Source organism: Anopheles darlingi, chromosome X (assembly GCF_943734745.1).
Source record: "Anopheles darlingi chromosome X, idAnoDarlMG_H_01, whole genome shotgun sequence".
Classification (NCBI taxonomy): Eukaryota; Metazoa; Arthropoda; class Insecta; order Diptera; family Culicidae; genus Anopheles; species Anopheles darlingi.
In genome coordinates this window covers 4,157,894-4,180,218 of record NC_064873.1, presented here as the reverse complement: position 1 = coordinate 4,180,218, position 22,325 = coordinate 4,157,894, and the positions used below count along the sequence as shown (strand labels likewise).

At 50.9% G+C, this 22,325-nt stretch overlaps 3 protein-coding genes across 5 annotated transcripts; all 3 read right to left on the bottom strand.

Moving 5' to 3' along the window:
- Positions 1-157: 157 nt before the first annotated feature.
- LOC125956177 (sodium channel protein Nach) lies at positions 158-1,912 on the bottom strand. Its single transcript, XM_049687826.1, has 6 exons — positions 1,816-1,912; positions 1,644-1,724; positions 970-1,550; positions 633-885; positions 453-562; positions 158-360 (listed from the first exon to the last, which is right to left on the bottom strand). The coding sequence occupies exons 1-6, from the start codon at positions 1,890-1,892 to the stop codon at positions 158-160; spliced, it is 1,305 nt and encodes a 434-aa protein (XP_049543783.1). The 5' UTR covers positions 1,893-1,912.
- Positions 1,913-2,933: 1,021 nt separating this feature from the next.
- On the bottom strand, positions 2,934-8,767 carry LOC125954521 (rhophilin-2). Its single transcript, XM_049684915.1, has 9 exons — positions 8,543-8,767; positions 6,334-6,578; positions 6,043-6,196; positions 5,813-5,954; positions 5,513-5,724; positions 5,080-5,431; positions 3,920-4,980; positions 3,673-3,825; positions 2,934-3,584 (listed from the first exon to the last, which is right to left on the bottom strand). Exons 1-9 carry the CDS (start codon positions 8,570-8,572, stop codon positions 3,375-3,377), a joined length of 2,559 nt encoding a protein of 852 aa, XP_049540872.1. The 5' UTR covers positions 8,573-8,767; the 3' UTR covers positions 2,934-3,374.
- A 4,409-nt stretch (positions 8,768-13,176) lies between these two features.
- On the bottom strand, positions 13,177-20,849 carry LOC125956526 (synaptic functional regulator FMR1). Of its 3 annotated transcripts, none has more exons than XM_049688508.1 (13): positions 20,673-20,849; positions 19,232-19,284; positions 18,949-19,096; positions 18,407-18,570; positions 18,108-18,273; positions 17,926-17,996; positions 16,962-17,109; positions 16,714-16,872; positions 16,476-16,607; positions 16,183-16,396; positions 15,670-16,098; positions 15,494-15,598; positions 13,177-15,411 (listed from the first exon to the last, which is right to left on the bottom strand). In XM_049688508.1, exons 1-13 carry the CDS (start codon positions 20,721-20,723, stop codon positions 14,825-14,827), a joined length of 2,427 nt encoding a protein of 808 aa, XP_049544465.1. In that variant the 5' UTR covers positions 20,724-20,849; the 3' UTR covers positions 13,177-14,824. The 3 variants fall into 3 exon arrangements, with proteins under 3 accessions (XP_049544465.1, XP_049544474.1, XP_049544483.1); XM_049688517.1 differs by having other exon boundaries at positions 15,673-16,098; XM_049688526.1 differs by having other exon boundaries at positions 16,723-16,872.
- Between the last annotated feature and the right edge of the window lie 1,476 nt (positions 20,850-22,325).

The window sequence follows — 22,325 nt, the reverse complement described above, 5'->3', positions numbered from 1 at the left end:
CTACATCAGAAGTTGGGAAAAATAGTTCCGTCGTACGTAGGCGAATGCAACATTTCATTATACACCACCACGCTTCGTCTGCAACCGCCTGCGATAGAATACGATGACGCTCGTTTTCGCTTTGCCTCGCTTGATTCGCTGATCGGCATTTAACTTGCTATCCACCATATAGTGGTTTTCGAACAAATGTGGAAAAGGAGAAGGATATAAAGCAAAGTCCTATTAGCCAACGCATCGGTGAGTTCTGCAATAGACTGCTGACCAAGTACCTGGGACGGACCCACCAGAGGTTCAGCAGAAAGTCGGTTGCCGTCAGTAGTGAGGCACCGAAAAAGAGCCCCATGAATCCACCGAGCGCGACTAAGGGAAGGCGAAGAAAATGATGAGATCGCGGTAAGTAGGAAGGCAAGAGTTTGGGATAATGGGGTTGGGCTTGAATGGTGTCAGCTTACTAAAGAGATCCATCTCCGTCTTGGCGATATTGCGCACGAATCGTTCGTATGGCAACGACAGCAGCCGCACAGTAACACGCCCCTCCTCCTGTTCATCTTCTGGAAAGTACCTGGCAGTTGTTCAGTAGGGGGTGAGAATGGAACGAAGAGGAAATTCCTGGAGGGGTTTGCTAGACTTACTCTTCCGACTTGTGAATGACGAAAAATTCCGGTTCGACGCAGGATGCCAGGCATGGGCACCGCTTGCGCGCCTGGGCAATCTCAACCGAATGTTTTGTCAGACAGGCGAGCCCGTCAAAGGAGCACTCGTCCACCAGTTCCGACGCGGCCCGCGGCATCAGATGATGCGTACAGTTGCAATAATGGCGCTGTGTCTGAGCGAAACACTCTACAGCACAGACAGAGAAGCTGTAATAGCGGTACAGCTGCGCCCCTGCAAGCAGGAACAGAAAAGAAGAAGAAGAAGAAAAACGAACACTTGGACTCGGGGTCGATGTCATTGAAATCCAATGCCTACCTTGATCTGGGGCCAGTTCCCAAGGGAAGCGACAGTTGCGCCGTTCGACCGACAGTTCAGCCACCGCATCCCGGTTTTCGATCTCGATCACGCGCACTACCAGCTCCTTCCGCATGCCCCACAGGATGGTTTCGCGCAGCGTACGGTCGATGTAGGCTTGCGGTACGCCGTACTCATCGTGCAGATACAGTTGCACGTCCTCCAGCACACGGAATTCCAACCGGCCTGGGCCAGTCTGCCGATTGCTGACCAGTGGTGGCACCGTGGACAACGTTACTAGTCCTGCACCACCGCCACCGACCATACTGTTACGGACGTTCACACCATAGCAGCGACCGAACTCGGTGTCGAGCGGGCGAAACAGCTGGCAACAGTCGACCGGCTGTTGCTGCCACTGGCAGTCGGTCAGTAGCTCCTCGCAGGAGGCCCGGTAACGGCGCACTAGGTCACTTAGGCTGCCCAGCGCACTACAATTGATCGCTCCCGACAGACACTCTTCGCATGTGTAGCAGGTTCCGCCATAAAATGCTATATCCATCACCAGACTGTCCACCAAGGGATTGCGATTGGCGCCAAAATGACTACAGAAAACGGAAAAGAGGGGAGAGAGTGATAAAGAGAGAGATAGTGAGAGAAAGAGATAACCCCAGTGAGACAATGCGACAGAGGCTTACCTTTCGGTTAGCTCGGAAATGGTTTCACTATTGACTACCTGGCACAGCGTTACTGCTGGAAAGGTAGTGTTCCATTGTAGGCTATTCGCAGAATCGGAGGGAAGATCGGAGTTATACCGCGACCATTATGCGCTATCGAAAAACCGGCCACTAGATGGCCCCATCTACTCACTGTGCCGAGTCAATGTAGAAGGTAAGTGGATTGTACAGGTAGTTGGATACGAGGTTCCTGATCGCGCCGTACATCATGCAGTTCAAACCGATCACCACACCCACCCAATGTATTCTGTAATGGGTGGCGGCATGCCGGAAGAGGAAAATCGTTCGTTGAAATATAGCTACCCAAAGCGACGACGTATACGTATACGTATGCTGGACGCTGGCCGATCAATATGCTACCTTCTGAACCATCGTTGGAATGTTAAGTTCTGCATCTGCCAACCAACCAGTTCCAACAAATGCTTCCAGTTGCACAAGATTGTCCGCTCGCACACCGGCAGTCATGCCAGGGTTACAAAACCGAACTACTGTTTGGCCCAACCGAAAACAAACATAGCCACCTGCACCTTGCTATAGTGCCTCTACTAGACAAATCTAGTCTGTCTAGCCGGCAGCGAATTAAGGAGGAGTGTAAGTGGAGCTATACGATTGAGAGGGGCGATAGAAAGCAGCTGATAAGCCGGCAAATCTGTGCTTACTAATGCCCAAATGAACAAGGCATACTACGCCACAGCTTTGTGGTGGCGAACTTTGATTCAATTCCCGATACTAAACCATTAGTAACGCCAATTGATGGCCATTAATAGCTGTAGCTATCGAGTCAATCATTACCACACCCCAAAACCAATGGTCCAGGTCGCGAGGGCTAGGGGTACCGATGTCAACACTAGATTAAAGTCATGATTGGAAAGAAATTTTATGACACTAGCAGGGAGCTTTGATTTCGTCGTTCAAAGTCGGTGCCTATCATAGTATCGGAACCGGTTGAGTTGATGGTCTTAAGAAAAATTATAATTATGTAATTATGGAATGCCGACATAGACGACGCTGGAAGGGTCTTCTGTTGCAGACTAAGCCAGCTCCGTGGTTATGGCGCCGAATAAGCAAGTAAGTAAGTAAGTAAGTAAGTAAGTAAGTAAGTAAGTAAGTAAGTAAGTAAGTAAGTAAGTAAGTAAGTAAGTAAGTAAGTAAGTAAGTAACAAAGTAAGTTAATAAGAAGAAAGTAAGTAGGTAAGTTGCTGTTTCGGTACATAACGGATGCTCGCGGAAACACACAAGATAAGGGCGTCGCTTGAGCAACGACTGTAGTCTTTATTTGTTTTACTTTTTTCACCAGGCACCATAGCATCTCTACGCGATGGGCTCTGCTGGCCTTAAAACAATAGAAATAGTGTAGTATGGTCCTATTATGGTCCCGATCACTTGGCTTAAGAAGTTACATATAGCTTTGTTAAAATTCGAAAATTAGAAAGGCAACAGATTCGATGCGGCTGTTCACGGGCTATCTCTCTCTCTCTCTCTCTCTCTGTCTTACACACCCACAAACGCGCACACATTGTTTCTATCTTTCTTTTTCGTTCTCACTATTTCTCTTCTACGGGAGAAATCAGGAGAAGACCAAGGGGAAGGACGGAGCGTCCTCCACAGGAGGACCAGGTACCATCGGTGTGTGTGGGAAACCATGATCACCGCGCGATAGGACGATCGTTCCTTGCTTTGCTTGCTTGCTTGTTAAAACGTTTTGCCAAGACTTTGCGTCCGCCGGAACGGGTTCCAGCTGCCCGAGGTGAAGCTGCTAAGACGGGTTTTGCCGAGCTTGGTGCGCGCCTTGCTCGGCTTGGTGGTGGTACCGGTGGGCGACGGTGCACTGGACGAGATGCCCGACGAGCTACCCGAGAGCGTCGATATCGAGCCCTGGCTGCAGTGATTCGAGGCGATGGACTGCGAAAACGCAATGAGCGACGAACGCAACAATCAATCAATCAATGAATCAATCAATCAATCAGTGGCCACAGTCACAGTCACTTACGTTCTGATAGTTGCGATCCATCGGTGTGATGACCTTCAGCTCGATGCTGGATCCGCAGTTGCGAATCAGCTTCAGCATCTGCTGCATCGTGTACCACTTGACGTCGACCCCGCACAGCTCCACGATGAAATCTCCCTCCTTAATGCCACCGAGCTGATGGTGTGAAGGGTGGGGGAAGGAAAGCAAACGATTACAGCAATACAGCCATTGTCCATCCCATCCCATCCCATCACCGTCTACTACTTACGTCCGCAAGAGAGTTGAGCTCAACCGAGGCGATCATGACCGGCGTATCGCCCCGGATGTTGAATCCGAAGCTGGCTGTTTCGTGCTCCTCGCTCGCGTTTGTCGAATCCAGGGCGGTCGGGGCGACACCCGCGGGATCTGCGGTCTGCAGCTCGGCTCGGTAGTCCCGCTCGGATACGTGGCACACATCCTTCAGGCAGACCCGGCAGGTGCGGCTGTCGTTGTAGTAGTTGGTCTTACTGGCGCACTCGCCACAGCAGCGACCACCACCACCATTCCTGCCGCCACTGTGCTGGCTGCTGGTGTGGTGGTGGTTGTTGGTGTAGCTGCTGCTGCCACTGCCACTGGCATAGCTGCTGGACGGTGATGTGGTCGCGTCGCCGGACCGACCACCGAGTATACGCCGATCGACCGTGCCGCCGCCGCGCCCACCAAGCACGATCATGTTGGTGCCCTTCTGCAGCCGTATGCTGCGCGGTGCCGTCCAGTGGCGACGCGCCGAGAAGATGGCGATTGGGCCGAGCCGCCGGAACGGGTCCTCGATCTTGTGCGCGGTAAAGTCCGGGCTGGTCAGCGTGATCGTAAACTTGGAGTGCGTGTTCAGCGTGACAGCGGGCAGCAGATCAAAGTCCGGATCGTCCCCGAGCTGACTGGGGCCGAGATCGAGGTCGAGGTCGCCGGTCGGGTCGGGGTCGGTTCGTGGCCGCGCACCGACCGCTAGGCTGCGGTGGCCATGGCGGCGAGCCCGCTCCAGCGCCTGGCGCGTACGCTCGAGCGCCCGATTCAGCACCTTCGTCAGGGCCAGCTTGTTCTTCAGCTCGCGGCACATGCGCTGCAACCGCTGCGCCTCCTCGTGACTGTACAGCGATTCGCGTAGGTGTGCCCTCCGGATCATCCCCGCGTCCACGCCCGGCTCGTGCAGCAGGGACAGCTCGTCGAAGATGAATGTGTCAGCGCGATGGCGGGTTCCATCATGGTTTCGCTGCTGCTGCTGCTGCTGCTGATGCTTACTATTAAAACCAGACCGGCGCACGGCTTTGGCCGTATGGTAGTGGGCGAGCGCTGGATAGGGAGAGTGGAAAAGCGGATTAAAAATGAAATCCAAGAAGAAGAAGAAGCAAGGCAGCCCGGACTTACGAGCGGCCTCGCGTTATGAAGTACCTTTGTAGTACTCCGACTTGAGCGGTACCAGCCCGGCCCAGCACTCCGGCAAGTACGTGTGCACATCGTTGCTTAGCAGTATGCGATGGATCTCCTGATATTCCAGCGCCACCTGTGTCGCTTCGCCCGCCAGATCGCGCTGTATCTGAATGTGGTCCGCATGCTTATCATCCTCCTCCTCGTCATCCTCATCCTCCTCATCCTCATCGTCCTGCACATTCTCCTCTGCCGCTCTGCGTTTCCTGGGTTGATCCTCGGGGCAACCACCATGTTGCTCCAGCTGGAGCAGCAGCTTCTCGTACAAACACTCGCGCGCCTGTGCCAGCATGAGCGCCACCAGCACCTCCAGCACCTGGGAAGCAAGCATCGACAACGCAGAACGGAACATTGAGCGGGCTTTCATTGTGCAAGGGGCATATCGCTCGGTGCCTACCTGCGGCTTCAGATCCATGGACGGTGCGTTCGTGAATGTGTCGAAGATGTGCCGAAACACACCGGCCGCCCGCAGAAAGTTGTCCACCGCCGCATCGAGCCCCTTCTCCAGCGACCGGTCCTGTTTGGCGCCGATCTGCGTGTAGATGGCACCCAGGTTAAACAGGATGCAGGCCTTCTCGAACGCCACGGTACGCTGGCACGATGGTACACCTGGCACGAAACATGCGAAAAAGAGAGCAGAGACAGGATGAGACCCCCGGTGGTCAGGGTCAGGGTCAGGGGCAACACGGTGACCTACCCGTCAGTGAGTCGTACCACTCGAAGTACACGCCCAGGCTGCGATCGGATGGAAAGAAGCGCCGCTCGACGTAGTACAGCAGGTTGTAGTAGCGGAACAGCAGTGACACACCGAGCATATCCCGGGTCGGCGTTTTGGCAGCCTTCGGAAGGGGATGCGGTATATAAGCGTGTATCAGTAAGCAGGTGACAGTGACAGTCCAATTGTACCCCCGGCGCTCCGGCAGTTACCTGTCTGGTGTCCGTAATATCGGCGATGGCATCATCGTACGCTTGCGAGTTTTCGCTGTAGTGCTCCAGGATAAAGTCCGAGAACGCCTCCATGAAGTTCATCTCTTTCGTTTCCTTCAGCCCCAGCGGTATCATCGGTATGACGTAGTCCAACCTAAGTCCGATTTGTGGTGTGATTGGGGTGGTGCAATTAATATAGAGAATGGCCAACAATTACAATTCGCTCCTGGTGCAGCCAAGCAAGACAACAGTTGATTTTATTGGGCGCGCGCGCGCGCACGCACTGCTTACCCTTCACTCTGGTAGATCTCGACCGACGAGTTCAGCTCGGACAGCTGCTCCTTCAGTAGCTGCAGGTTGGAGTTGACGAAGCTCAGCTCGAGCGCAACCGTATCCTTCAGCTTCTTGTTGGTGGTCGCTTTGTAGAGGTTTTCGGCACCGGCGCGCAACCGCAGCTCCTTGTTGATTTCCTGGTTCAGCTTGCAGCGCTTGGTCTGCAGCTTACTGCGGCAGGTGGCCGCCCGCGGATCCGAGCCCTGGGAAAGGAAGGAAGGGGGGGGAAGGTTTAGGTTAGATTTAGCAGTAAACGGTGGTATGTCCATGGGGTAGTTTTTTATTTTTTGTTTTGTAAATTGTCCCTCCCAGAGTAGTCCCTAGGAATAGGAAGATGTGACTACTGTGAGGTTGACTTCAAGCAGGATCACTACTTACAATCCTAAGAAAAGTGATTCTGCCTGAAAGTTAAATCGTTAAACAACAAAAAAGAAAAAAATGACACACCGAAAGATCCGGCCACAAAGGTACCTGACCCACTACTACCGCTAACGCTGTAGTAGCGTTTACTGTACTGCGCCGCGATCCGCCGGATTCTCCCTCCATATTTCAACCCCCTCCCGCTTGGCCCTCTCATTTTTCAACACACACACACACAACAAACCTACTTCTGAGCGGTTGCCAACATTCCTTTAACCGGTAAAGGCAAATTACCTCAGCGCGCGAGAGTTATCTCAGCGGTACCGGACGGAAGTGTTACACCCGGGGCCGAAAGCCCAGAAAGTGGCCCGTGAGTGGCCTAGAAGTAGGCAGCGGCAGCAGCAACCGAAGTGGGTCACTGGCAAGCGCCTATTCGATCATCGCTTGCGCGGGGCCATCGTCGCCGTCGCCATCACCGGCCTGGTACACTTGTCGGCCAACAAAAGTCCCAAAGCTCCCTTTCCCCACCGCCACCAAACGCCGTTAGAAGAACGGCCTCCACCAACAGCAGCAACAGGCACCTGTTACGGCGTTTGCCAGCTAGCATCTAGGAGGCCCCGGAGCTGATGTTGAGCGAGGTGCGCGCGCTCATTATGCTCGTGCTCGATGACTTCATGGAACCGCGTAACACGTGTGTGTGTGGTTTTGTGTGTCGCTATGCATTAGGGGCTGGAGCGCCGCAGAAAAACCTGGGGCCCAGGCCCTTCACCGGAAGCCTCTTCATCCCCGCGATGCTGGCTCCGTTGCTGCTGCTGCTGCTGCTGCTGCTGATGATCTCGATGATGATGATGATGACCCAATTCCAAACCGGAGCAACCCGGGGCTGGATACGGGATTGCGCCAGAGCGCGGAGGCTCGGGGCCTCTGGGGTTTTTATTTTTTTCGTTATTTCTGTGTTCCGCGCGCGTTTCTGGAACGACCTGGGAACTGGTTTGATACGCGCACGGTGTGCCACGAGAGGGGAGGGCCACGGGGCGTTGACGTAAGCGATGCGGTGGCCGAGGACCGGCCGGAACCCAGGCCAGGCGTCAGTGGAGAGATACGAGAGATACTTTCTCTCTAATGCCGGACGAGAAACGAGAACCCTCGCTTTAGCCCTCCCCCCCCTCCGAGTGAGGCCAGCTACCGACGACTGCTACAGATCACCTTCCTCCTCCTCCTCTTCCTCCACCAACGTGGTACCTCCGATCGCAGTGCGCCATTATACAGTTCCGGAGCAGGCGAACCACTTTCGGTAGCCAACTAGTAAAATGTGGAGGGGGAGGGGGAGGGGGATGAAAACGCGTTTGGTGCGCGGGTGCGGGGTGCGTTTCAATTGTGGGTCGCCACAATCATCTCCACCCCGCCCCCCTGGGGTCCGGTTTGTTCTCTCGTGTTGTTTTTACTCTCCGATTGCGGATGCAAACGTGCAAACCTCACCACCAACCCCCGCCCCCCGTGGGGTGCGCCGTACAGCAACTAAACCTGCAGCTGTAATGGGAGCAGCGACGGGCGTGTATTGTTTAAACCCCGGTGTAACCACGGGGTTTCCGACACTAAACGCAACTTCTTGGCGTAATGCTCGGGCAGGCTGCTGCAACAGTAAATCGCGCTCGAACGGAAGCTGTGAGTAAGAACGTCTTGGGACAAGGTGCTGTTGTGTAGTCTGTTAGTCGCGCGCCCTTGTTCCCACCCCCACCCACACCCCGAGGAACAAAATAATAGGTGGGGGGAGGGTGTTACGCACTGCAATAGCTGCTACCCTTACCTTGAGCTGCAAGTCCTGCAGGAAGCCCATCGTGTGCCGGGAACTTTTGTGCACGAACCAACACAACAATCGATTGTTGTCGACGACCGTTGACGGCGCGAAAGGGTTGTTGAATGTTGTTGAGCCGTCTCGCCTGTCTCGCCCGGGCCTGCCGAAGCGCCCACGTTGCACAACGCTGTAAGAACCACTAGAGCACTAAAAGAACAGCACTTTTCACGGGGGAATGGGGGGATGATATCCTCCCCTATTATTGTTTTTCTTTGTTATCGTTCAAAGATTTTGTTAAACAGATATAAACGCTGTATAGAAGAGAACAGATGCAGGTTCACGTTAGCACGCTTGGAACTGAATCGAACGGAACGGACAGCAACCACCAGCAGTAACAGCAGGTAGTAGCCAGCAGGTAGAGTTCACGACAATTCGCGCCCTTGTTGGGCGTCGTTGGCATTAGGGTTGAGGTTGAAAATTTTTGAACAACTCGGTGGGTTGATCGGTTGATCGGTTCTTTGGCTCAACCTTCTCTGGAGCACGGGGACATGGTACGTCCAGAAGGGGGCTCTAAAATCGGAAGGGGTGTTGTGTGTGTGTGTGTGCACACGGGGAGGGCGTGGTGGGTACTGATGTACTACCATCGGTATTTGCAGACCGCAGCTCCCCAGTGCCCAGGCAAAGGCACTCGGTGTACAACCAGCTCGGTGTACGACCGCGCCGCGTTCAACCGCGCGTGACCGACGGGACGGAACGGAGCGGAACCATGGAACCAGAACCACCAGCTGCCTGCTGCCTGCTGCCTACCGTGCTGTTGGTGCTGCTGTTTCGTGTGAACGTGCCAGACACATCCACACACACACATGCACACACACAGTCAGGTAGATGATGAATTTCCTTTTTCCTTCCCCCTCCCCCCAAAACCCCTCCCCCAGGGCCCAGCAGTTGGTGCGTGCTTTCCACCGTTTTTTCGTGATTCTTCTGCTGCTGCTTTCCGGCGGCGATTTCCCGGGAGCGGTGCTTTCAGCGCGTGCTGGGCTTGAAGGGAAGTCGTCGAGAATGAGGGTGGGAGCTAGGCGGAAAATCCCAACCCACTCCGTGCTCCACTCTATGTTCCTTTCCTGGCCTAATCCTTTCTGCTCCTTACTTCCACTTTTCCCACTCCCGCGGGGGGTTTGTTGCACTCAACTCAACAGAACGCACATGATAAGCACCCTCTCATCGCGCTTCATCCCTCATTTTTTTTGTTTTTTTCAATTACCACTACGCACCTTGACGCCTATACACACACACGCACTCGTTCGGGGTGCACTAAACGCACTATTATCGCCCTGCGCCCTGCAGTGATGCAGCGGGAAGGGGTTGGTGTGCTAGTGTGCCAGCAGCAGCGGGCAACACGCGCACGTGACGACGACGACGACGACGACGACCGACCGACCGATCGGTTGGGAGCTCCGCGAACAAATGCCGCGATCGTCTCGCGATGAGCGCGCACCAACCGCGGCCAAACATGCGGCGCGGCCAATGTGTGTGTGTGTGCGGTGTGCGGTGTGCGGCGTGCGGCGGTTCCCAGATGAGCATAATATCTCCGCCTCGCAGCATAATACCGAACCCGTGGGTCCGGTGCCCGTGGTAGCATAACAGCAGCAGTAGCAGCAACAACAAAATACACCCGAAGCCGGAGAAAGAGGATAGAGGGAGGGAGGAGGGGAAGAAGGGTTGGACCGGACACCCCTCACCCGCAGACACCACACCCTTCGACAAAACCTTCCCTCCTTCTCCTAGTCTCCCTACACCCTCTGCCACTACCGCTGGATGCCGGGCGAGGAAGGAGGAAGAAGCGGAGAGGGGGAAGAGGAGGCAAACGAGGCGAACGTAATCGGGAAGAAGCGAGCGGATTGTGAACCAAGGCAAGGGTCCGGGGGGGGGGGGGGAGGAAAGGCAGCATGTGTTATGCCGCCTTTCTTTCTCGCCAACAAAGAAGTAATTCCGATGGGACCCCCAGTGGGAGGAAGGGGGTGGGGCAGGCGACAGACGGTAAAAAGGGGGATGAAATGGGAATCGAGCCCCAGGGGGCGGGGGGGCGGAAGGGTGCATGGCTGAGCAAACGAGATCTTTAGGGTGAAGCGCACCCCTCCCTCCCTTCCTCCCTCTCCCCACCTCCTTTCCTCCATCCGTGTGCGTGCGATCTCTCCCGCAAGGCATGGCGCGCTTGGCGGCCTGGATGGGCACCTTCCAAGGGCACGGAACCAAGCGCCAATCAACAACAACAACAACAGCAGCAGACTCAGAGTCGGTGGCTAGAGCAGATCGATGTGTGGATGGGAATTGAGAGGGTTGAGAAAGGTGGTGAAGGGGGAGAAGAGTGAGGGTCTATGGGCAAAAGCAACGGGAATGCCGCTATAGCGGTGCGTCGTCGATCGAGCTTCTAGCGAGTGAGGCAGAATGAGGTATTTAGGAAATGAGGAAATGCCCCACGAAAGAGAAAGAGGGTAAGAGAGAGAGAGAGAGAGAGAGAGAGAGAGAGAGAGGGGGAGGGAGAAAGAGAGTGAGAGAGAATGAGGCGAGTGGTAGAGCAGGTCGAGCCGAGAGCGAAAACACAAGGGAAAACTAAGCGATCTCCGCTCCACTCCACTCCGCCACCCTCTCTCTCTCTCTCTCTCTCTCTCTCTCTTCTGTCGTGTTGCTTCGGGCGGGCGGTCCAACCCGGTTGATTAAATGCGGACAACAAACCGCGATCACCAACAGCAGCAGCAGCAGCAGCAACGGACGGGTGTTAACAAAGGTTGGAGAAAAGCGCATGATATGATCGCGATCGCGCCTCGTCCGCCGTAATGCCTGATGGTATGTGTGCGTGCGTGCGTGTGTGCGAATAAAGAAAAAGGGGAGCCCCTGCTAAACGCGGATACGGAGCAGCTAGGCAATTGGAGTGCCGCGTATTGTTGCTCGCATTCCGCTACTCGCACATGCCCGCCGTGACTGGCTGGTTGGCTGGCTAGTTTGCGGAAAATGCAACAACAACAAAAAGGGAAGGAAGAGGAGGACTGGCGAGCATGAAGCCCCCCCCTTTGGCGCAGACAGGACCCGTTCGACCCATTCCACATTAAACAATCACAGGCAACAACAACAACAACACAAGCGACTAATGAAAACAACAATCCAGACAACAGGAGGAGGTTCGTCGCTGGTCGTGTGATCGTGATCGCGTTCCGAGATTCGGATTCCCGACCAGCGGGACTCGTGCAACACATGGTTGGTCGACCAATCAAATGACATTTTTTGGGCCTCCCGGGTCTCCCTGTTGCGTTGCGCGCCAAGCGCTGCCGCTGATAATGCTGCTGCTGCTGCCGCATTTCGTAACGCACGGCCGGTCGTTTGATGGCCGGCATTTTGAAAGTAGCCTGGCCTGGTTTGCCCAGGATCAATCCTGCCGGTCCACCGGTGGTGGAGAGAAATCGATGTTACTGATCAATCGCATAATCGTCGATCGTTCGGACGGTCGATGGAAATGTCACGGTTACCAGCAACAATCGGGTGGCCTGTGGGCTATGTGTGAATGCGTCGAGGGGAAGAGGGAATACAGCGGCATAGACTCGCCCAGTATCAATGTTGCGTCCAACAGCCACTAAAAAAACAAAAAGAAAAACCAATAAAATGTCAATATATTTCTTTTATAATATTGTGCACGCGTGTGTGTGTGTGTAGGCCGCGGATGCGAAGGGAGAGTACCCCTAGCGCAGGAGTGCGCCCGCACACCACACCCGACAACTGCCCTACCACCCTGCGGCTAGTGAAAGTACTTGTGACGGTTGCGTGCTGGCGCAAGAGGACACAAAAAAGGGGGATGAGGAGGGAGAGAGAGAGAGGCGAGTTGAAGCGGTGCGCTCTATCATCTACTCTTTCTGCTTTCTGCGCGCGGAACGCGCCGGTATCACGCGAACGGGTGGTATTATCGGGCGTTGTCGCCGCACCGGCTTTCCTTCGATACGCACCTTCCACCCGGAGGAAGAGAAGGAGAAGGTGGAGGTGGGGTGGAACAGGGGCGGTTACATTCGTGTTGCACTCGACGCATGTAGTGCGCGCCAGATGCAAAAACATATGCGCTCGGTGGTGCGCTCCGCCCTAAAGGAAGGGTTTATCGATCTAGCTGGAAAAGCGATTGGGTACATCCGCTCGACCTGGTCGTTATGATTAGCGTATGCGTTCAATAGTATTCGTTGGGATGAGAGCAGGCGGCGGAAGGGTACTGTAGCGTACTAAATAAGAGCGAAAAGGGGGAGAGGGAGGGGGGGGGGGGTTCCAACTGGAGAATCATTAGTTTGCAGTCGATGGACGCCGCTGTGCGCCGCTTCGAGTGCGTTTGCTCGAGGTGACTGACATGAACCGTTCCCGCTTGCCGAAGGGTTTGAAGTCAGGATGAGTTATGCTAGCAGTGGTGCAACAGATGCCCATTAAGTGTATGTATGGACGTATGCTGTGTGAATGTGAATGTTTTTCCTTTTCACTGTAATACATAACTGAAGGGCGTGGGCATGATTGAGACAGGCATATAGTGATGCACAGATAAAGGTAAAGCGTATTAAGGGGCCTGCCCAAATCATTGTTGGCACCTTCATAAAAAAAATCAAAAGATTGCAAGGTTTAGGTTTTTAGTCATGAAATTGAAGACAAGGTACATATGTTTATTCATCAATCGTCCCTTTCCGTCCCTTGGAGTGGCTTGTTGGCGGCGGAGTGCCCCCGCGCAACACGATCTGGGATTGGTTGTTATTGGGCAGCAAATGGTGTTTTATTGGAAAAAGGTAAACTTAAAAAGAAAAACCGGCCAAACAACTAGCAGTTGCAAGCGCCCATCTGCGTCCGTTACAGTTCAATTCACATTCACCACCATTCACGCGAGGCTGCCTCTCGCGGCATTACTTTTAAGTCAGGCCATTCAAATCAGATGGCAAGGCATTCATTACCTTGCCAGTGCCTGCTATAATCGATCTTAGACTGAAAGGAACCAGCTGGTCTCTGTTTGAACACAATATGCGCTATCTTCCAACAAAGCCAAACGAATGCAGCGAAACCAACACATCGTGAGTAGTAGTTACCTGTTAATAAATGTTCGCTTTCGCTCCGTGTCAAACAGTGCATCAAAAGCGCACGCTTCGTAATGGTTCTGAGGTAAAAAAAAGGATACTAGTCGCTACATTTTGCCCTTTTGTTTGTTTTGTTTGCTTGCTTGTATCTTTACACTTTAATTTGTTTCCTGATAATCCATGTTCCTACGAATGAAGAGCGCTCCTTAATGCAATCTACCATCATCAAGCTCTGCGCCTCAGACATTAATCCTATAATACAATTCATAAGCCAAATCTTTGATTCTCTCCGTGCCAGAACTCTCTTAATTCTCACTTGATGCATTTAATGTTGGTTTCTCGCGCGCGCGCGATTGTGAGTGTGTGTGTGTGTCTGTGTGAATAATTTAGATACAATAAGTACATGCAAATGCATATGAAATTAGATTACCTTTCTGTTCTAACAACTGTTTCTCGTTTTAATATTACACCTCCATTATAGCAAATGGTTCGTGATACGATAGGCTCTGACTTTCAAATATACCATTTGCGTACACTGAGCTCATACGGGGAGAGAAGGGAACGTGGAAAGGGGTAGTTGTTTTACGACAATACACGACGACCTTGAAAAGTAGAGTTATTTTTGTTGTTGAGCGCCGAAGATCCCAATACTCTGATATCGATCCGATGTTACATACATAAATCATTTTAATAAACAATTAAACCGGATCGTCGACATAATAGCGAAAGATAGGAAAACGACGCGTGGCGGTACATTTTTGTTCGAGACCGTTTGGAAATAGTAGCAAATAGTATCGATTATGATAAGAGTTCGCAAATACGCCAGAATGCAGTTTGCTTCTTGCTCGCTAGTTCACTATTAGTTTTAACGCAAATTGATAGGCTCCCTTGATGATGCCACATATACGACTCGTGGATCACATAGATACCAGGAAAACGATCAATCATAATCATTTCTTAATAAAATAGTTTGCCCTCTACTCAAACCAAAGATGCGGTTTTCTGTAACTTCGTATTGACTGCTTCGATAACTATTTAAACATCGCACACATCGCACTACTTCCAACGAATATAAAAAAAAAACACCACGAAGAGGAGCTGCTCCGTAAAACATAAACTGCCTCAAATCTCTCTTTTTCTTTCATTCTTTCTTTCTTCCTCTTTCTTTCTCTCTCTCTCTCTCTATTACTGCAAGCTTATTCTTACTAATTTAGGACGAACCGTTAAGGAGAGTTTCTTCCTTGCTGCTTGCCGTTGGCTCTGAAACACGTACAGCTGCCACTTCTGCTGTGTCCGTCTTAGCAACCGTGGGCACCTTATCACTACCGAGTGGTGCACCCGATCCTCGGCCAGCTGCTGGAACCACCGTTGTATTCTGTACTTGCTGCTGGTGCTGCTGTGGCGGTTGCTTGTGTTTGTTGCCACTGCCGGACCCAATGCTGCCCCGACCGACTCGACCACCACGCCTAGAGCTTGGCTTCGATGTTCCAGCTGACGGTGGGACGCTGGAGCCGCCCGTATTGTTATTGTTAGTACTTGCAGCGTTATTTTTTGTCGAAATGTGATTCTGAGCAGTTGAACCGTGAGGCGTCGCCGGCGCCTGTTGTTGGTTTGACTGGTGCTGCAATGGCTGCTGTGATGGCTGCCCTTTGTTGGAGTTCATGCTGTTTAGATTCGTTCCCGCCTCGCTGTCACCTTGTTGATTGACGCTCGCCCCGTTGTTTTGGCTGTTCCTGGCGGATATTGACGGTTTGCTGCCCATGCCAGCCGCAACAACCGTTTGCACACTGCCATTCGCTAAAATGATGCATACACATTTTTAGTAGCTGTCCGCACCTGGATCTACCCTTTCAGTAAGCTACAGTAAAATCCCGATTACCTGTTGGCAATGGCGGCTGCTGTTGCTTGAGCTTTCCTTTTTGCGCTGAGTTCTTGGACTTCCGTCGAAGTCGCTGTTGGGTACCGTCAGTCGATGAATTGCTTTCTGCTTGTGATGAAATCGAAAAGAGTAAGCGCGTTAAGTTGCTGCTCGTTGCGATCCGTGTAAAGACTCACCACGTTCAGCATTATTCTCCTCCCAGCCGTCATCCTTCCAACCAGCGCTCCATGACGCGTCGTTCGATTTTCGTTGATTCACTTGATCACGAGTGCTGCCATGATCGTTGTGCTCTTCCATCAACTGCTGCATTGGTTGTTGTTGTTGTTGAGTTTGATGTTTGCTGCGATCATTACGTTTCCCATTGCTGCTACCGCTGTTATAAGCACCAGGACCACCATCGCCACTGCCTCCGCCTCCGCCAGAAGCATTACCGTTTCGACCCCCTGTATTACCATTGCCGGACCCGGCACCTCCTCCTCCACCAAATCTTTTTTCGCTGAAACCTCGCTGCACTATACGGTTGTTGCGAACCTCCATGTAATTGTTACCCCGCTGTTCTCGGTCATTGTGCATGAAGTCTTCGTCGTGCTCAACGCCACGGCGAGCTGTAAAGCAAGACCAAACATAAAAAATCAATAATCCTGTCTAGTACTCGCCAACAAACCGTTTTGCTGATCTCTTTTACTTACAGTTGTACCTAGGATTCGATCCACGACCTCCTCTTCCCCCACGATTGCGCATCAAACCGCGGTTAGGACGTGATCCGCCGTCACCATCATTATGATATGGCCGATCCGACCGACGGTTCATCGCAAAGTTCTGCAACGTGTTCATTGTTGTTCCCTGAATTGCGCGTAGTTGCTGATCGATGTCTAACTTCTCTTGACGCAACTGCTCCACTTCCTGTACAGAGAGGGATTTTCGAAATGTTTTGAAATAACTATTAGCAGTTCACTATCATGAAGATGTGCATTTGCCGTACCTTTAAGTGCATTAAATGATACTCCAGCAGCACTTTCGCATTGGCGATCGATTCTACTGTTCCCACGAACACGAACGGTACCTGCCCTTCTTCGCGTGGTATGCTTGGCTCTGGTTCATTATCACCCTCAATCTGCAGCCGGTAGGCAGTCGCAAGAACAATCAAAAAAAGAATTAAATTGAATATTAAATCAAACGATCCATTGAAAACAAAGCCATAGCAACCCGAACTAATTTACCGCAGTTACCTTTACACGCACAACGCCGCTCTTGTCAACAATTTCTTGAATGATTCGACCATTTTTGCCAATCACTTTGCCAACAAGATTGCGCGGTACCTGCAACGACTCCTCGTTGTATTCGAGCATGGCTCTAGCTTTCTTCACCGCATCGCTCGACTGAAATACATTACATAATTAATTAGTAGCCAGTAACAATGAATATGTGCTTTATACTAGTTTAGCAATGCCATGAGTGGGATACTCACTTCACCGAAAATCTTGAAGGTACAAGTATTTTCCTCCAATTCAATGTTGAGTACACCGTCAAGCTTACGTGCGCACTGTATATTACCACCGTGTGCACCTATCGCTAGACCCATCAAATCCTCCCGTACTTTAAATTCATCCGTAAATCTATACCATTTGGTTGTGGAAAAAGAGTCGGCATAAGAGAATTTGTTCGCAGAGCAAGAAGTAAGGTCAAAGCTACCTGACGCTAGGCAACAAAATAGTATCCTACTCATGTTACCTAAAGTTAAAAACCAATAAGTGTCTAGCTTTTGTGATGCTGTTTTGCGATTTGTTTCGTTTGCCCTTTTCATAATAATTTCATGATTTATTTATAATTGAATAATATTTTAATGTTTAGGTTGCAATAGAGTGAGCAAGATTGGCTTTACTTTACTGAAAACACAACTAAACTTGTGACGAATAAAATAGATTCCTTTCCTTTAACTTAAGCTGTCATATGTTTGTATGGAATTTATACTTGACGGTTGTGCTTAGTAGTACATAGCATAGTAGAAATAAAATCCCTGATTTTGTTTTCTAGCATTTTCTTTCAAAATTATGCGGTATTTATTTTCATGCTACCGCAATGACTTTTATTACTGTATTTCAAACGAGAATCGTCTATTGCTTTGCAATGGAAAATTTCCAAGCAGATAAAAACGTAATACTGTGGTAGAAAAGATTTAACAATACGGAACAAAATTAAAACGATACAAACAATAAAGAAATTATGTTTGAAGAATATGCTATGCATAATTTTGAATTCCAATGTGAATAGAAAAGAATGTTGCACAACTTTGATCAGAAAAATGCTTACAAATTAAATAGGACATTAAAATCAAAAGCCTGCAAAATAGACCTATACTTCTCTTGTTTTGTAACTGAGTTTCTCCGTCACTAATTAACTTATGACAAGAGGTGAACCAATCGCTTACGCACCCGCCATAGTTATGCAGTTTAGTTGATTCAAGTTGTCGCGCAGCTTCTTCCGTTCTCTTCAGCAACATAACCTGAAAAACAATGGAATGCTGTAAATCGACTGAGGAAATAAGAGAGCCATAGGTAACTAAGCCAGTGTACTGAACTAAGATTGTTCATTCTCTCGGTATACGATTGATCACCTTTTGATTGAGATTTCGAAAATGCATCTCCTGAATCATCGCGGCTCGCCGTTGGGCAGCATCGGTCCGAGAGATAACGCGTAGTACTCCACGCTCTGGAACGTAGTGGCAGATCGCGGCCCGGATCGCTTTTTGAAACTCCTGGTGAACACCATCGATTTTAGCACTGCAAGCGATTCGGTTTCGACCAGGCGCAGGTAAGAAGAACGATAGGAGATGGCAAATAGAATGAAATTCGTGTCAACAGAAGCGTTTTATCGAGGGTTCTCCATTTGAATAGACAGAAGTAAAACACTCACTACTCTTGCACTTCCTCCGGCACCTCAATCTCGAACCGATGGAAGGTTTTTGTGTTGATTGGAGGATTTGTGTTCACGGGCCGGATACGATCGGAATGCACAATCTCGGTGTAGCTGTGCTCCCAGCCGACGTACTCGACGACGAAGAACTCACCCTTCATCATCTGTAAGTTTGATAGACGATTTTAGAGCGAAGTTGAGTGTCGGTTAGCAGCAGAACAATCTTGTCGGTGCGTGCATTCTCGCTGAAACACCAAACTCAATCACAGTCGCTATTCGCCGCGATCTTTACACCTCAGCTAACACACATGCGCACCCGCACTCGTGCGCATCTAACACATCTGCTGCTAAATTGGAGGTCCATAGTAATTATAAACAAAGCAGACGCTCGCCTCAGCCACTGTGAAGCACAAAATGTCAACTCCGCAGATTATGCTTCATTCCCGGGAAAATCATCGTGTCATCGGTAAGCCATTACTGCGCCTCGTGTACCGCTAGGAGGCTTATGAGCCTGTTGCGGAATCGGACGCTTCTTAACTTACTTTTAACACCGCACGCCACCAGCCGCAAGCTTCGTTGTCCTCCGAGCGAGAAAACACCTCGACTTCCATCCGTTCGACGAAGTTGGCCACCGTTTCGCCGGGTGGTAATCGCACCTGGCTGAACTGAAACTTGGACTCCTCTTGCCAGCTGCAGAACAGACAAGAGTAAGGGATACGGGATTTAAAGAACTTTTGACACATCGTTCCTGCCTTTGCTCTAACTCTCTTGCTCAAGACTCTTCTCCCGTTTGCTGCCAGAGGAGCCGGTACGGTCTCTACTTACTCATTTTCAAACTCCACCAGCACGCCATCGTCGAACACATCGGTAACAATGCCCTGCGAAAAGATGAAAGAAAAGAATCGAACGCGCGTATGTTAATGGGCATAGGCGGTACGCTGAAACAGATTGTTTGCCGGAAAATAATTGTTGCCATCGGGTTCACCGCAGCAAGATGTTTGCAAGAAGGGTATGGCGGGAGCAAGGAGGTTTAGATTAAAAATCTCGCCCCACAACTACTATTGATTCCGGGGTAAAGGATCAACATGTCATCGAAACTGGCCGAAGGAAAAGGAACACAAACGCATAAACACACACACACACACGCGCGCGCGCGCACACACGCACATGGACACCCTTATAAAGACAGGCAGGGTCGTTTACACGTACGCCGCACGTTGACGCCGCTGACGATGATGGCCTTTTTGAGAGACCAGCCCAACATCGGCGAGCACACACACAAAACAAAAGAAAATGGAGCAATTAAAAAAAAAAAAGGTTGCTAAACGCGTTTCCTAGAACGACGTCCTAGGGCCACGTTCAGCCGAGGGTATGGCTCTGAGCTTACAATCCAGTGGTTCTCGGCTCAGCGGCCCTCTGGCGCTACAGGCATTTATAGAGTACGGATTTTTTCGGCGGAAGATGGAGGGGGAACGTTAGGGTTGGAAGGCAGAACTTTCTGGCGTGCTCCCGGGAGAAGACTGACCACCTCCTAAGTCCAGGACATCCAGGACGGTGGACCATTCCCATTGTGATGGCAAATGTCTAATTTTGTCGCGACACCACCAGAACCCAGCTTCTGTTTGTTGATCCTTATCACCGTCGGAGGAGGACGAAAACTGTTATAGTGAAGGGTGGGCCGGGGAGGCCGCGAAGAGACACAAGAACTACCCTCGTCCCCACAACCCCTCTATTCGTCTGGTCAAAACGACCAGAATGACGGCAACGCAACGAAGTATGGCGGAGCGAGAACAGACGAGAAACCAAAAAGGAAATGGACGACTCGTCGCGCGGGATTGTCATTGGTTGGGGGGTCGAGGAAAGGGGAATACGATGCAAAGCGTTTTGCAAAAAAATGAGGAGCCAGCAGAGATTATTCTGCTGATCGGTTGTGCCGGATCGGACATCATCACCGCCGCTGACGACCGGGCCAAGGTGGGGGGAGGCTGTCGCCAAATGCCGGCAACTTATGTACCCTCCCCTCTTTACTCTCCTTTCCTACAAGTGCTCCGACACTGACATACCGCCGATACTCTGAAGTCCGTAATGACCACGATAAGTCCCCGCACTTCTCCTTCTCCGATGCTTCTGCCCCAACCGGGACCCTTTCTTCCTCTTTCTCTTTCTCTTTCTCTCTGTCTCCCCCTCTCGCTTCTTCTTCTCTCACTGTCGCTTCATCCGCAAACCATCATCATCGTGTTTCATGCCGTACTTGCAAAAGCCTTACCTTATAATAGGCACAATTATCACCACAAACTTCGACCGCCAGTTCGTCCATTTTGTATTTTCTATATGCAGAAGCAGCAGCGAATTTGGATTTGATTTCCTTCTTTTCTGTCTTTCTCTTCCACTGACAGCCAAGCTTCACTGCAGCACACGCGCTCCGCACTCTTTTGCTGTCGCGTACGCGTGACTTCTAAATAAGCTGGGACAGAGCCAGGTGTCTTGAATATACGAGGTGAATTTCTGTCTGACGTGCAATAAAATCGAGTACTTCATCCGCCGCCATATTGGATTTGATTTTGACAATCTTGGGAGCCGATTTTTTACTTCAATTGAGGAGTTCAATATTTCAAATTCAGGCGGTTACATAACCGACGGAATGGCGCCGGAAACTTAAATACATGATTTAATCGATCTACCATGCAAAAAACGAGCCACTAGTTGATAGGTAATTAAAAATGAAAATCTAATGACCTTGCCCTCCCTTCTCTCCTTAGTCTATTGCACACAGCAACCATTCGGGTGTGTTAACGTCTTAGCAGCCTTGCTCATATGACAAAAGGTTGATAAGCATACCTTTTGTTATACGGGCGCAGACAGGACTGTTTCGGGTTAATGTGATTTTTTTTTAATATTGAACTGGAAAAGTGTGTATGTTTTTGAGGAACTTATTATAAGAAGTTCTATCTATCAGGAAAAGGGGAGGGGGTATGAAGGATCTACTAAAAATTTCCTCGGCGGCGAAGCGATTTCGATTGGCAAAATTCACAATCGTGACAATATTTTGAAGCGGCCAAACATTGGTTCCGTATGTGCGCATGATTGGAATACTCATCATTGTCCTCCCTATTGACACAGAGCAACCTTTGGGGTTCAGAGCAACGTCTTAACAGACCCGCAGACAAAACAGTTTCGGGTCTGTTGGAAATTAACACCTTTCGTCACTCTATTGGACGTGTGTAGGTCATTTAATGGGGCTCGCTGCCGCCTCGAGCCTCGAGTCTCTTTTGTTTGATGAGGGCGCATGATGTTGGATGCTCCATGCTGTGCTTGGCAACAGCAGCACAACGCGGAGATGGGATGCGGAGAGTTTGGAGTTGGGTTGGCTGAACCGTTCCCTATGTGCGCAGGTGTGGCGACGTGCACATCACGCGACGGCGATGGCAATATAATGAAGCAGCACACACAGGCAAACCGCTGGCGACGGCGAAATTCGAAACTCTTGAATTGATATTCCAACACAACACCTTTGCCGATAAAGGTATGTGTGTTGTTGTGTGTGTGTATGTGTGTGTGTGGTACGCTATATAAGGACGAATAACAGTTTGTTGTCCCTGCCGGCATGCTGCTGGCAAAAGTGTGAAAAAAAAGAAGACGGGACTAGAAACAAGCACCACTTCACACACAGATGCCATGCGTGTGTTGTTGGCGGCACGTAGGACACCTTTTCTGCCAGCAGCAGCAGCAACTGACAAAGGCTGCTCTTACGGGGCGCACCCGGTGCGTAAATTTCAAAGGAAAACCTCGGAAACAACAAAGACAACGGTATTCGGGCTGTAAATGAGAGCGAGAGCGGAACGCGACGGCTCCGGCTGCTCCCTTTTTGTGCATTGGTATGTGGGTACGGGCACAAGCGTGTGCGTGTGCGCGCGCGCAG

Excerpts from the sequence above, each read along its gene's own strand:
- LOC125956526 (XM_049688508.1), bottom strand. The coding sequence starts at position 20,723 with ATGGACGAACTGGCGGTCGAAGTTTGTGGTGATAATTGTGCCTATTAT. Across the intron at positions 19,285-20,672 it reads ATAATTGTGCCTATTATAAG|GGCATTGTTACCGATGTGTT; the intron begins GTAAGGCTTTTG and ends ATCTTTTCGCAG. Across the intron at positions 16,608-16,713 it reads TGCGTGTAAAGGTAACTGCG|ATTGAGGGTGATAATGAACC; the intron begins GTAAATTAGTTC and ends TACCGGCTGCAG.
- LOC125956177 (XM_049687826.1), bottom strand. The coding sequence starts at position 1,892 with ATGATGTACGGCGCGATCAGGAACCTCGTATCCAACTACCTGTACAAT. Across the intron at positions 1,551-1,643 it reads ATTTCCGAGCTAACCGAAAG|TCATTTTGGCGCCAATCGCA; the intron begins GTAAGCCTCTGT and ends CGTTTTCTGTAG. Across the intron at positions 361-452 it reads GACGGAGATGGATCTCTTTA|TCGCGCTCGGTGGATTCATG; the intron begins GTAAGCTGACAC and ends GCCTTCCCTTAG.
- LOC125954521 (XM_049684915.1), bottom strand. The coding sequence starts at position 8,572 with ATGGGCTTCCTGCAGGACTTGCAGCTCAAG. Across the intron at positions 4,981-5,079 it reads CAAGTCGGAGTACTACAAAG|CGCTCGCCCACTACCATACG; the intron begins GTACTTCATAAC and ends CTCCCTATCCAG. Across the intron at positions 3,826-3,919 it reads AGCTCAACTCTCTTGCGGAC|CTCGGTGGCATTAAGGAGGG; the intron begins GTAAGTAGTAGA and ends TCACACCATCAG.